This window comes from Danio rerio, chromosome 21 (assembly GCF_049306965.1).
Source record: "Danio rerio strain Tuebingen ecotype United States chromosome 21, GRCz12tu, whole genome shotgun sequence".
Classification (NCBI taxonomy): Eukaryota; Metazoa; Chordata; class Actinopteri; order Cypriniformes; family Danionidae; genus Danio; species Danio rerio.
In genome coordinates, this window is record NC_133196.1 from 30,126,113 (window position 1) to 30,141,680 (window position 15,568).

General features: G+C 36.1%; 1 protein-coding gene across 3 annotated transcripts in view; it reads right to left on the bottom strand.

Annotated features, from left to right (window-relative positions):
• slc8a4a (solute carrier family 8 member 4a) overlaps nucleotides 1-15,568 on the bottom strand; it is a 126,451-nt gene that overhangs the window by 16,323 nt on the left and 94,560 nt on the right. For all 3 annotated transcript variants that reach the window (XM_009295486.5, XM_073934880.1, NM_001089419.1), the window contains 1 exon segment: nucleotides 2,217-2,323. In XM_009295486.5, the coding sequence (XP_009293761.2) occupies nucleotides 2,217-2,323 (107 nt within the window).

Consider the following 15,568-nt stretch of genomic DNA (forward strand, 5'->3'; position numbering starts at 1 on the left):
TATAAAGCACTTTTCTGGACACTCAAAGTGCTTTACACATTTTTTAAGGGGGAATCACCTCATCCATCACCAGTGTGCAGCATCCACCACTTATCCGTGGTGACGTATGTAATACTGTTTCTGGGTCCAAGCCGCCATTCATTTGAGTGGAGAAATCAGTCGTTTATGATCACCTTTTATTCCTGTCACACATTAAAGTTAATTTTATATAAAATCATAGTGTACACAACAATCTCTGGGCTTGCTGCATAACAAATATCAAAAATTTAACAACTTATAAAAAAATGAATTACTTTCTGGCAATCGGATATTAGGCATGGACATATATATTGCGATACTGATTTTCGAAAGTGTTAAATCGCTTTGTAAACGTTTATTATTGCCATCTCATGAGTCTCCCCATTCAGTTGAATAGAGCGCTTGGACCCGGAAGCCGCTTCGCGTGACGTCACACTTAACAAGCAGATTGTGCCAGACACCAGCTGATTGGTGGAGAGGAGACAGAGTGATAAAGCCAATTTTGATATGGGATGGTTAGGAGGTCATGATGGACAGAGGCCAGTGGGCAAATTTAGCAAGGATGTCGGGGTTTACCCTCTTTTTCGAGTCCCCATCAATATACTAGGGCGTTAGGACCCACACAGATCGCAGGTTGAGCGTCCCCTGCTGGTCTCACTAACATCACTTCCAGCAGCAACCTACTGTTGATTAGCTTTAGTGTGTGCAGAGAGCTAACTGTTGGCCTTAAACGCGACTTAATGGAAACTAAATATTTTCAAGATAATATTTTAGGCACAGTTGCAATATGAATTATTAAAAATTATGCTTTTACAAAAAAAATAAACAAAACAAATGAATTGCTGCCTTTTATGTTTTAAGGTTGGAATTGTATGCATGAAGATGATCAAATTTGAGAGTCTGTGCAATTTAAATGATTGAAAATCCTGCCCTAGAACATTTTCTGTGCTTTCACAGTTTGCATAGTAAAATCTCGAACTACAAGTTGAATGATTAGTGAGCAAGAATCAGATTTTGGAGCTAAAACACTGCACACAAATGCATTGCAACTATTTAGCAAATAAAATGTTTTTACTACAATCCACTGTATATCATTATATATATCATTATGTATATCACTTATATAGCCAGAGCTACGCATCGCTGTGGGGCGGTATGACACCGTTCCTTTTTGCGCTTACCAGCTGTCTGATTACCTCCATATGTACAGCTTTCTCGCTGTTACCAGTTAGTCCAGTAGCTCAACATGTATGTCGGCGGACTTGGAACGCATAGAGTTCACCACGACAAGGGGGTTCGAGTTTGGTGAAGAATGGTTCCAGAAAGCGGTAAAAGATAGAAAGATAGAAAGATAAAAACAAAAAGCTAAAAAATAAAATAAAGCGACTAAATAATATGGTGAGAATGTGGTAAAATCTTAAAATGTGGTAAAAATCAGAGGGTTTTTATTTTCTGGATTGCTTTTTAAAACACTGCACTTGGGTTTTGGGAAGGGAGTTGGCGGGTCAATTGGTGCTTTTAAAAACACCATTGGTTGGGTTTAGTGAAGGGGAAGGGTGGGGTTATCGGTTGGTTGGTCAGTCAGTGTATCAGTCAGTCGTCAGTGGCCTCTGGTGGATTTACGTAAGTATAGCAGGTGAAATTTGAGATTTGAAAATGTGTGCATAGCGTCCTCTGGTGGATTTACAAAAACAAAAACCAGCAAAAAAAAAAACATAGCTCCTGGGACGTATTTGGCTCTCTCCATAAATGTATATTGGGGTACATAATCAGAATGAGCCTGGGTTGCAAAGATTGACAGGTCAAAATAATCAACCAATGCTTATGTAAATGGCTTCAACAAACATAATTGGATCTCGTAACAGTATGGCAATTCGAAGAGCATGGGGATGAACATTAAATTACAGCAGTTAGTACATAATTAATGTTCAGAAATGGCCTGGAGATATTACTTCAACATGGCCGTTTGCACAGCGGCCAGTACAGCCTGTTCCCATTAGAACAAGTCACCCATTATCAGACCTCCATTGTCTCGCATTATTCGCTCCATTCACACAAAGACTCCTCTCCATCAAATCTGTTCCTGAATTATTCATGGACAGATGTGAAACCTATTAATTTAATATTAAACAGAGACCCCAATCTAATACAAAAAGCCATAATGCTGGGGTGTGATTGTCCAACAGAGATGCACTGACCGTGTTTCTGCCCGATCTCCAGCAACACTGGCTCCCCCAGGTGGATGGTGAAGGTTTTGTTCTTCTCGTACTCCTCATCGTCAATGATCTTCACCTCCAGGATCTTCCTGTGGTTGACAAAGACAGATTGCTTAAATTGAGAGCGTAGCAGCTTTACAAAAATGTGTGTTACAAATGTGACAGTGGAAGGAAAAGCTACTGAAATTTTAATGTTCCCCCAGCAGTCACTAATTTTATCACGTACCTTAAAACTCATCATTCATGATCAAAATGACATAACTGTACAACCTTATCTCATTCAGTATGCACAGGCATATGAATATGTAAATTAGCCATACCCGTACGAAATTACACCTGACTGCCTGCTTCACTGTGGAGAGTATTTTCTCCTTAAAGGGATAGCTCACCCAAAAATAAAAATGTACTCACTGTTTTTTCACCTTCCAAACCTCTCTTTTCTTTGTTTTTTTTTTTTTGTTTTTTTTTTTTTGTTAAACATGCACACGCAAAAAAAATATATTTTGAAAATCAAATGGAAACATCCAAGTAACCACTGACATCCATAGCAGGAGAAACCAATACTATGGCTACCATTTTTCTAAATATCTACAGTACTTTTGTGTTGAACAGAAAAAAGTCAAACAGGTTTAGGTGAGCATCTGCTGACAGAAAAAAAAAATTAGTTGAACTGTCCCTTAAAAACAGCAGTGTGCCAAGAGAATCTCCTAAGGTGCTGTCACAGGACAATAATAATTTTAGAGTTCCTAGAACTATTGGAGGAATTGGCAACTTTCCTTTCTTAAAAGTTCATGTAATGCAGATCTCAGAGTTCCAGCATTTTTTTTTGTGTGTTCATTATTGTTAACAGAAGCAAAATAATGTTACTTAAATGTTACACAGAGGTAATTCTGGTGTAATTCAGTCAGAGATAGATGTTTGAACCAAAAACTGACATACTGATATACTATAAGCCACTAAAGCCATTCGAAGGTGACATCATTTATATATTTAACAATGCAAACACCTGGAGAATAGAGGAACGCATGATAATAGCTGTGCTTTTGCTGTTTTTTAGTTTTTTTTTTCTTTGGTCACAGTTTATTTTGATGGGCCGTTTGTTGAATATAAGTTACATTACATCTACATGCCAACTAATTATCATTAGATTATAAGTAGACTGTTAAGTTGGGGTTGGGGTTAGAGTTAGTGTAAGTTGAAATGTACTTGCAAAGTTTCTTTCAGTGAGCTAAATATCTGTTGAAGGAGCAGTATCAATTAATGGTCAATACAGGTGCAAACGGGTATGTGTAGGCAGTCCAGAATCCTAATCAGTAACAGGCGAGAGGTCAAAAGGCAGGCGGCAGACAAAGACAAGGATGCTAACAAGACTAAGGTCGGTACACAGGATAAGAAGACTAGGAAACGCATTGTATTGCTACTTACAGTGAACAAGTGAATAGGTGAGTGTGTGGCTTAAGTAGTGTGTGAAATCAGTCTCTGACAATCCTCAAGTGGTGCGAGTAATCAGTCTAGATGAGGAAGCATGTGTGAGTGTGACCGGAGTGCATGTATGAATATGTAGTCCAGAAATGGCAGAATTGTAGTCCATGGTTATTGTTAGTGCAAACCAGCGATCTTATGGGATATGATCGCTGGTAATCGTGACATATATATTTGAACTAATTCATATATATTCTGTATAATATATTTATATATTACATTATATGTTATATACAGTGCTCAGCATAATTGAGTACACCTCATTTTGAAAATTAAAATAATATTTTAGTCTTCAAACATCTTTAGAAATTGAAAGAGATAGAATTAAATTAAGATAAAACATTGAAAAAAATTACAACCTACAAACTTTCAGCTAATTTTTTCACAAAAATGTTTTGCTTCTCTTGATTTTTCCTCTTTTTTAAAAATGTATTTAGTATTTTTCTATAACAAATAAATTTGGCTGTACTAGTTTTTGGACAGTCATCGTAAGTTATTTTTTTAGATAAGCTCCAGATTTGGCTTCAGTACTGACTAATCTAATGTATATGCGAAAATGTAATATTGTATAGCTACCTATTAAAAATATGAATTTAAAAGATAGATTTGTGAGGGGTGTACTTATATACTGTATGCTGAGCACTGTAAATTAACACATTTCATATGATATGTATCACCAAATCAATGTACATTTGCATCACTGGTAGCTCCATTTGTTCTGTGTTAAACCCTTCGCTAAAGTATGAGCTAATTCAGTCCCCCAAAAAGGCATTCATATAACTAAACTTGCTTCCTGTTCCTGTGTGCTGTGAACACAACAAAAAGTGGGTACTCCTCCTGATTGTTCTAGGAACCGTAAAAACATTCCTTTGGTCCCGTTTTGATGTCTGTTTTCGGTAGTCTACAGTTTAAGGGGGAGAAAATCCTCAACATCACTAGTAAATTTGCACATGCTTTGTCTTCAAGCAATTTGAAAACAGCTGATATATACTGTGCAGTATAAGCAATACTAAAAGCTAGATTTTCACCACAGGGGTGCAAACCATTGAAAAAAATTCTGAGAAAGACATGGAAAGGCAATGAAAGAAAGAGGCTTATTCATGAAACAGGAGCAGAGTGGATTTGCAAGTAAATCATTCATGAAGCCATTATTATGTAGATTGTCATCTTCAATTCAATGCAACAAATGATGCAGGAATGTATTTATGAATGATTTACTGCAAAATTCATTCTGCTTGTTTATTTGCATGAGCCCCGAAGAGCATACATATCATCCAAAATATTGATTGAACACACAGTTATTGAAAAAAAGGTGGTTTAACTCTGCAAATCTTCATGCAGTGGGTCTTTCAGAGTTTCTCAGATTTCTTGGGCTCATTACAATTAACAGAAGCAAAAGCAGAAGAGAAAATTCCCTTAGAGAGATATGCAGAAACATGCAGCAGCTCAGATGTTAAGTGACGAGGCTGTGGTACGATGTTTTTCTGATTTAGGAGCAGGCGGTTAGCCATGGCTAATAACCATTTGTCATTATTAACACACAGAACACATTTGTCATGGTTGATAAACACTGTCTACGGAAAAGCTGCACAGCAGCAACAAGGAAAGAGAGAGAATTTAATTAATTTAGTGAAAAATATGGTGGCACTCAATAACCACGGTGTATGCAATTATGCGGTACATTCATTTTAGTTTGGATTCCATTTTTTAATGTTATATTACTATAAAATGGAAAATTCTTATGATTTAATATGATTTTATAAATTACATAATATGTTTTAAAACGCACAATAGGGCAAATTAGGACACGAAACACCAGCTCATTTTTTGAGTTTGACAAAAAAAACTAATTTAACGATCCATACTCTACATACACTCTCAGGAAAAAAGGTACGAGAGCTGTCACAGAGGTGGTTCCTTTTTAAAAGGTACATATTTGTACATAAAGGGTCCATATTAATACCTCAGGGATACATATGAGTACCTAAAGAGTACTAAATTATATCTGTTAAATTTTTTAGGTACCAATATTTACTTTTGAGGTACCAATATAGGCCTTTTTAGTACAAATCGTCACCTTGGAATTATAAGGTTTTATCTGCGTTCTAAATGATTTTGAGATATTAAGCCTCAAAGTTTTGCATTCCAAACCATAGGTGTGTAACACATCTCTTTCACACATTAACATGACAGAGACCCTAAATGTACTCTAAATGTAAATGATCAAAATTCTCTTAAATTTGCAAATTGGGGTAAACAAAACAGGGCAAATGCAGAAAGAACCTTCTAATTCTAAAAAGTCATTTTCCACTTGGAATTATAAGGTATTATCTGGCAGATTTTTAATTAAAGCATTACTTTAATAAGAAATACAATCCCAAAAATATAAATTGGTGTTGTAACAATATGTTGATGCTTGAGAAAGTAAAAATTTTGCTTTCTATGATATTTATCTAATGTTTTAGAATGAATATTGTTTTATTGTTTAAACCTACATGGCTCTGCTACACATTTAATCCAGTAGAGATGTTAATTTTATGTCATTAATATGATAATACTTTTTGAATTTTATGCTTGATTTTTATGTTTTATATGAACTATTGAATTATATTAATTGAATTATTGAATTGAATTGAGTATTTGCCTTTCAAGGCTTAATATCAAACTTAAAGACTTTAAAAGAAAACAGACAATGAGCAAATGAGTTTAATAAACACTGAAAAATGTTTCCCTGACTATACATGCACTAATAAAAATAGCCCTCGTGCGTGCATTCGAAATGCTGATTGGCTCACAGAAAGAACCTTATAGAGCCAAGCTAGAGTTCGACTTTGTAGATAAAACCTTTTTGTTTTTAAATAAAAAGTCTTAACATTTAAAACTTATTAAAAACATCACATAATATAAATAAGTTGTCATTTCATAAGAACATGTAAATAACTCAATTTTGACAAAAATGTCGGTTCCTTATAATTCCAAGGTGACAACGTGTACCTTTTAAAAAGGTACCACCCTAGTGACAGCTCTCGTATATTTCTAAGAGTGTACCAAATATCTGAGAAGAAATATGATTTGTCATACAGCATGTGATGATTGGAAAGTATTTCACAGCTTTATGGTTAAAAATACCTTACATTTACAAAAACACCCATTAAATTAAGCACAACATTTTTAAGTGAATTGAAAATATAGTCCAATAATCTTTATTTAAAACTTTGACAAATAACTTTTAGGTGTATGAATAAAATACATGCATAAATCAAGTATTCAATAAAGTATTTTATTTTATATTTATGACTTTGCATAACTGACTGAATCTACAAAATGGAAAAAGATAAAGGGTTTAGTGCCTAATCCTAGATATGACAATATAAAGAGAGGTGAAATGATCTTGAGGTTTGGGACACAGCTCATGAATAATGAAGAGGGCAGAGGACGAAAGCGGCTTTAAAAATTAAACAAGACACACATTTGTTAAGGCTGTGCAGGTACATCTGTAACAACTGTGTAAACACACACAATTCCACTGCTGTTTTGTACTGTAATCCCTCTATTACATGTTAGCACTAATCTCGTCTTTGCCCACCTCTCTTTACTTTGCAGCCTTCAGACGTGTGTGTAATTAAATTCATTAGGACTTGTTCTTTATTAATTAGACCACCGTGCTTATCCTGCATGATTGCAACACATGTGTACAGTCCCATCCCCCCTTAAAACAATTCTCTGATTTCACAGTCTGTCTTTCTTTTTCGGTCTCAGCAATTCTCCTGACTGCATCTTCATTTTCCACATAAACATCTTGTCTACTCACATAGAAAAAATATTATATTAATTGAATGAATATTAATATATATTTGCAATTTTTATGGAAAATGTGACATTACATTGTGGTTATGCATACGCTAAATGAAAATTTATTCTGCAGTCATAAAAATACTATGAACACATTTTATACTTTGCTTTAATATTAATAATATTTTTTATCTAATATTTCTATTATACTTAAAACTAATTTTACAGCAAGATTAGGAATACCTAAAAAGAAGACAAAAATACATGTACTATAAGTGTAATACATATGTTAGATTAGTGTAATACATATTAAAACATTAGTATCGTAACTTATCTGTAATATCAGATATTTTAATTTAGTAAAACAATAGCAAAAAGTGAGTAAACTGTTTTAATTGAAACCATGTATTTATGCTTTTATTTTCCATTTTGCAGGAAATGCATTAATATAAAGTAACAGTTTAGAGGGTTTTAAATGAAAAAGTACTTTACGAGTTTAAATAAGTTAACAGATGGATACTATGAATTATGGGTAAAAAAAAATGTTTGGCATAAATCTGTTAATCAACGTTAGTTAACTTATGATCAAAACCACTAAATTGTTTAGAAACCCTTTAATTGCCAAGGTTTCAAATGATGTCACTGATTTGGTGAAAAACACACAAAATGGCGTGTTTCAATATAGAAAGTTTTTTTTTTTTTTTTTTTAGCTCTTATCACAGTCTTGGACATGTGAGAGATTAGTAACAACATTGACGAATTGTTGGATTTTCATTTTTTTCTCCATAATTTAATGTTGGTGGCTGCTTTTTTTTTTTTTTTTTCTTGAGTTCCATTATAACCATATTTTAGGTGCATAAATACACAGTCTTTGTTTTCATTTACTTCATGTAGTTCTAAGAGCTGAGATGCTTATTTTAATTTTTGTATGTTCACCAAGGTAAGTGCGTAAAGGTCACTCTCACACTCACAGACACACATACACACACTTTAATTTGCTGTTATACTCAATATAAAATCCAGAGAATAATCCTTTTTGCACAGGCCTTTCTAAAGGGTTAAAGGCGCCAACTGATGATCAACAGTAAAAACATTTTATAATATAAGTCAATGGGGCAAAAACAGCCAAAATTAGTGAATTAGGGAGAAAAAATGTAATTAATCAAATACAATGCATGTCCAAGATTTTCATAAAAGGTTAAAAAAAATAAACAGTCTACAATTACTTTTTATATTACAAATATGTAAATTTTGTGTTTTTTTTTTTTTTTTTTTTTTTACCAAACCAGTGACATCATTTACGAATTTGGCAATTAATGAGTTAAAATTGTCTAATTTTCTAAGTGATTTATTAGTTTTGATCAGGACTGAGATTGATTAACAGATTTATGTGAAAAAAAATGTAAAACAATATCGGATCCATTTTTACAACAGTTTATTTTAGTGGATGCTTTCATTCCTTACATAACAAAAGAGTAGTAAATTTACCCAGACTGTACTGTTCAGTTTTTGCTTTTTAAATATCAAAGCACATTCTCAAAATATGTGTCAAAAGACGATTTGTCACCAAAAATTATTATGCTAGCTGAAACAGAAAAAGTTAAGACTCAAAATCACCCCAGAATGGATAAAAACATACTTAACAGTCCATAAGGGTTAAAGCTGACATTATAAATGTGGTCAAGGTTTTTTGCTGGTTGCTTTAACCTGAATTTTGGCATATGCCACAAGGGACTGTAAAAACAGCAGAGTAAGGACAAACAAGGATAACAAAATAAGAAAAACGATTAACCATTGGGCCAAGCGTCCACATTAGCCTCATCTCTGTGACCAGGTAGCTTAACCCCACGTGGCAGTTCTCAGCTGTAATTAGAGCTATTACTCACTGAGGCAAACACTCCCCACCAAAGAAAGAGACAGATGTGCATAAACAAAAAAAATAACAAGGGACCTTAATGAGGTCTGAAACTCACACAGCTGCTCACTTCCAATTCAATCCACTTCACACGCATGCACAACCTGCATGTATGCTAACAGGCATGAAAACACACACGGCAGCTCAAACTGAAACACTTCACGTGCTTCACGAAACTTGTACCTATAGGCTCTTTTGGAGTTGAAAAACATGCATCTACTAAGAGTTTTGCAATGCCTTGAAGTGAAATTAACATTAGTGGCTCAATTTAGGAGAGGGGTCTGGATGCAGACCTGGTGCAGTGCAATCTGAGCTGCATCCATTGACTTTTAATGGGCTCACCTAACCCCACCTCTAACCCTACCCATCACAGTGACGTCACTAGCTCCATTTGAGTGCATTGTGTCTGAAATTGCATCCCTGAGTGATGCAATCTCAGCTTGCATCATGAAGGCTGCATCCAGATACTATTGCAATTTAGTGTTCTAGGCTTAAAGTCACGAGGCGCAAAAGCATTAAAGGGGTGGTTCACTACGATATCATATTTTAAACTTTAGTTGATGTGTAATGTAGCTGTGTTAACATAAACAGCATCTCTGAATGTAAAACGCTCTAAGTTCAATGCAAAGGAAGACTTGTTGTTCTGGTTTTTACAGAGTTAGCTTAGCAAAGCCTACAATGAACGAAATTTGGGGACTACAAAAAATAGTTCCGGCCCTTGTGAGATCACAAAGGTTCTTTTACCGCGCACACACACTGCGCAGCTAAGGGCCGTGGCCAGAGGCGCTGTAACATTACAGCAGAGAGAGTGAAAATTCCGTCCAAACGCTGCTTTTTCCACAGAGGTTCGTCTGTTTCTGTATTTGGCCTTACAAAGGACACAACACGAAGACAGAAGTGCTTACAGTTCAATTTTAATTATGTTCCAGAGGCTTATAAAATACATAGCAAGCATGATTTGACAAAACAGCTCCAGAATCTCTCCCAGTTCAGTGCTGGATTCGATTAAAATCTCCTCAAAGCAGAAGCTGTGAACTACAACCTGTAAGTGTTTTTATTTGTTAAAATTGATCATGACATGCACACTGTCTAGCATTAACGGTATGCTGTAGCAACAATGTAAACAATAGTTAATGCTGTTTTGCACCACAAACGATTTAGCTACAAATTCATATTTATCAGTCAAACTGCTGTAAACATACACACTTCACCAGCGTGTGCAGCATCTCTCTATGTGTGTGCGCGACTTTGCATTAATTCTCTGTAGGCAGCTTTTTCCATGGGTTTCACATCTCAGATAATGAAGTCACAAAAGATATGTGGATGATTCATATTACTTACACCTGCATTTTCCAGATATGTGTGAAAGACGTCGTGTAATGCATTGAGTTAAAAAATACAGGATAACTCACTGCACTTGTGTAGCAGCTGAAAAATAAATCAAGGCTCACTTAGGTCGCATCCCACATCTTGTGCTTTATTCTTTAGTCACGATATCTTACAGAAAATAACTTAACCTGAGCATCAGAGAAAAAGTCCCGCGCACATGTGTTTGTTAAAGAAAGTTCACACATTCACACACACACATAGACACCCGCAATAGCGATGTCTCTCAAAGGAGATGCACCCCATTTTCACTCGTTACAGACACTTGTAAGATTTTATTTTAGAGAGCTGGCAGGAGGTTGACTGACTGTTTACACAGCAAAAAAGCGCATGCTTGTACAGGCGTGACATGGAGCCGATCCACGAATCGCAGCACATTATGACGATGACCCAGAGAAAACAGTTATACAGAGCATCTGCAGCGCGAGAATAAAGATAGAACCTCCTTCATTCAGTCTCTTTACTTTCTCTTAACTTTACTTTTACTCTTTTTTTCTTTACTTCCGTGTGGAAACTCACTCCACTGAAGACATCTATTAGCCCAGTGGTCCTCAACCACCAGGCAACGGAAATAATTGATGATTTTTTGTGTGGCTCGATACCAATTGACTGGTACTGGGCCACACAAGAAATCATTTATTATTTCAGTTTTATTTATTATCTGAATCTAAATGATCTTTTAATTTAAAAAAAATCTTTTATTTTGAAAAATGACCGTATTCTCTCGCTTACATCTCCGTCACTTGAGTGTTCAAATTTAACCCACAAGTAGCAAAATGAGTAAGAAACAGACGTCTTTGGAAACTTTATTTGCTAAGGGGAAAAGGTCCAGTGAAGGACCGACAAACTGCCAATGAATGGATCCGCAACCCATTTGTCAACAAATCAGGTGAATAAACTATGTCTGTGCAAGAAGATCAACTGCTGGAAATCGCAAATGACGGCGACCTTTTAGGGGCCATTCACATATCGTGTCTTATCTAGAATTTATGCAAGTTTGTTATTTTCAATGAAGGTGCACGGCTTGCATGTGCAAGAGGCATTTCGGTAGACTAATTTAGTCGGACAAACACAGAACACATAAATACTGCAGTCCTATTTAATTTTCTCCATAAATAAAACTTGTATCTGAGGGTCAGCTTGTCATCCTCTGAGAAAACAACTCATGGTCGCCTAGCAATCTACGAAACAATGTTAAGCAAAGTGTAAGCGTTTAAACGCATAGGTGCACAACTAAATCGCTCTGCACTGGACTTTAGACCAGCTTTTAGTTGGTCAATGGCACAGTCTATTTCAGTTCCTCAAAATAGCAACACGCCATTGATGCGCCTTAGCACATTTCCTTTTTAGATCAGCACGCAAATGAGTCCACACATTGATTTGCTATTTAATCAACAGGCTGCAAAACGTAAAAATTTGGGTTGCGCTGGTCTGAAAATAGCCTTATTGCGCCGGGTGTATAATAGGGCCCTGGGTCTCAGAATTAGCAAGTTGCTGAGGCACATTGTCACATTTACTACTTCCACAAGAGGAAAAATATATACGATGAAGTCAATGAGTGCCAGCAACCAGCATTTTTTCAAAATATCTTCTTTATACAGAAGAAAGAAACTCAAATAGGTTTTGAACAAGTGAATGGTGCATGAATGATGAAAGAATGTCAATTTTGGGGTAAACTATCCCTTTGGGTGACAGTTGTTTTATTTTCACAATAAATCTTTCACCAACTAGCACCACCATTTGGCCATTTGAGTTACAAAGTTATGCGATCCGTAAAATACTGCCATAATCAAATCATAGTTTCTTTGTTTTTCTAAGAAATCTGAGCATTTTACATTTTAGTGTGCACATTTCACTTTGAAACTGCTGCGAAATGTTCAATAAGCAACATAAAACCATTTTTGCAAAAATGTCACCACAGGCATGTATTTTTAATGAGCCTGGGTTCAAAATTCACAAACTTACACACGCGGTGTCAACTCAATAATAAGCGAGTACATTAGCAGCGTGTGCAATAAAAAATATTCCCTGCATGCACTGGGCTCGCGCAAGCTGAAGAGGGTCTTTATGGAGCGTGTGTGGGCTGTGGAGTTGACAGGGCGAGCGCAGGAGGCGGAACATAAAAAGCTTGCTTCTAAATGAGTCATTAAAAGCACCTTCGGCGACGCAGGTAAGACTCTCCTGCATTTACGCACATGAGAAAGGTGCGCACACTGCATTGTGTAGGACACTAAATTATGGGGTTGGCATGGCAACAGGTAGCTGGAGTGTAGGGACTGATAAAAGTATAGGCCTTAGGCAAAGGAAAGACAGAGACGGAGTCAGAAAGGAGGTGGAGGGAGAAGTAGAGTGATGGCGGCAAAGTAAAAGAAGAGGAGGACTTGGATTTGGAAACAGAAATAGAAAGGGGTGCTTTCATGAACGCATGAGATGTTCTGAAAGTTACAGACGCAGGGGTAAATACAGCAGCTGAAGTATCAAAAGAAGCACTGTAAGCATAAACAAGGAAGATCAATCTCACTTTCATTCGCTTTGAGAAATACACACATACACAGAAGGAGCACTTCACAAATTCATGAGACTGGGGCAAGAGAGAGACAGAACATACGGACAACACAAGGAAAAGCTCTAGTGATGTATTCTGATATAGATGGTGCAATAGGAGGAGGGTGAAGAAAGGAAGAGGGAAACATGTCACTTGAACTCGACTTTCTTTTTTTCCTGCAGAGCACAAAAGGAGCTATTTTGGATGCTATTTTCCAAGCAACCACACTGCACAGGGACTTTTCAACTTTGTATATGTGGTCCATATAACTCAATCACTACATTTCAAGTCATCTGAAATGGTGACTTGATAAGCTGTGTGTGGGGATCAAACTAAAATGTAGTTCACATTGTAAACCTTTGTTCATGACAAGAGTAGTGATGGGCAATGTGAAATAAAACAACCCTTTTGGGTCAAATCTGTGCAGTGAATTAGTTCACCACTGTTAGATTTTGCTATCTTTGGCTTAACCATTCTTGGATGGCTCGCCAATGCATAGCACTGTATAGTTCCTCAAACACACTGCTTCCTTCTGTGACAACATGGGAAAATCAACAAGCCAGAATCAACCAAAAAGCCAGATTACAATTTGCTCAATTACACTGGGAAAAAGAATAATTTTTGGAGACGTGTCCTGTGGTCTGATGGAACTAAGATTGAACTGTTTGGCCACAATGACCAACGTTACATTTGAAAGACAAAGGGGAAAGCTTACAAGCCTAGGAACACAATCCCAACTGTGAAGTATGGGGGTGGCAGCAACATGTTGTGGGGCTGTTTTGCTGCAGGAGGGACTGGTCCAATTCACAGCATAGATGGCATCATAAAGAAAGAACATTATGTTAAAATACTGAAGCAACATTTTAAGACATCAGCCAGGAAATTAAAACTTGGCCATAAACGGGTCTTCCGAACAGACCATGATCCTAAGCATACTGCCAAATTAGTTAAAATGTGCTTTAAGTACAACAGAGTGAATGTTTTGGAGTGGCCATCACAAAGTCCTGAGCTCAATCCAATAGAACATTTGTGGGCAGAGTTGAAAAAGCCTGTGCGAGCAAGACAGCCAACAAATCTGACTCAGTTTCACCAATTCTGTCAGGAGGAATGGGCCAAAATTCTTTCAAAGTATTGTAAGAAGCTTATGGAAGGATACCCAAAACATTTGACCAAATTATACAGTTTAAAAGCAAAGCTAAAAAAAATACCAAGGAAATGTATGTAAGCTTTTGACTGTCTAGAAATTAACAAAAAATCTCAAAAAAATTGTTATTCTGACATTTAGCTAATGTAAATCATTTAGGTAATCCTAACTGAACTAAAGTAGTAAACGTTTAGTATGATTTACCATCAGACATTTTTAAAAAATGGTTGTGTTCCTTTTATTAGAGTGTATGTAAACTTCTGGTTTCAACTGTAGATGCATATAATATATAAATAAATGCAGAATTTTAAAGCAGTTTAATGATTTCAATGCTTCTTATTGGATATTCTGTCATTCCATGCGACTACGCATTGCTTTATGGAGAGCTTACTACCTACTAAATATGTTTTGCCATAAGAACATGTGGAAGAATCAAAATAAGAACAAACCAGCTAGTAGTTACTTAGCCTCTAGTATGGGCTTTAAATTCCAGTTTAAGGAAAAACTAATGAACAGCTGGTTCCAGCCCTACCCATATGTATAAGATACACTCAATACATCTGCAGTAACTTCTGATTTCTCTCATTAAGAGGCAAGAAGATCTCTGTCAATATATGGGAAAACAACACAGATATTGTCTTGTAAATTAAAAATCGATACATTACTAGCTATTTGAAAAAGTAATTTGATTAGGTAACTTGCATTACTCATTTTATTTATTTATTTATTTATTTATTTATTTTTGCAGTATAGAAAGAGTTTAGAGTATAGAAAATATTAAAAACATTGGAAATAGAGACAAACAGGCAGAGAGACAGATATCATATGGTAGAGGTGATTAAACGGCTGGTGGAGGAAGTGGTTTCTGCTGTGGGTCAGTGAGAGGACTAGCAGACAGCTGCACTGAACACATGCTGGGTGAAAGCACACTGCTGCTTAGCTTCAGGATAAAACACAAGCACCCATAACATCATCCGTCCACACACAAGTCTTCCTGCTGCTTCAGGCAGTTTGGTGCTTCTCTAACTAGTCAACTTGCATAACCATGCTGTTCATCTCCACAATATGAA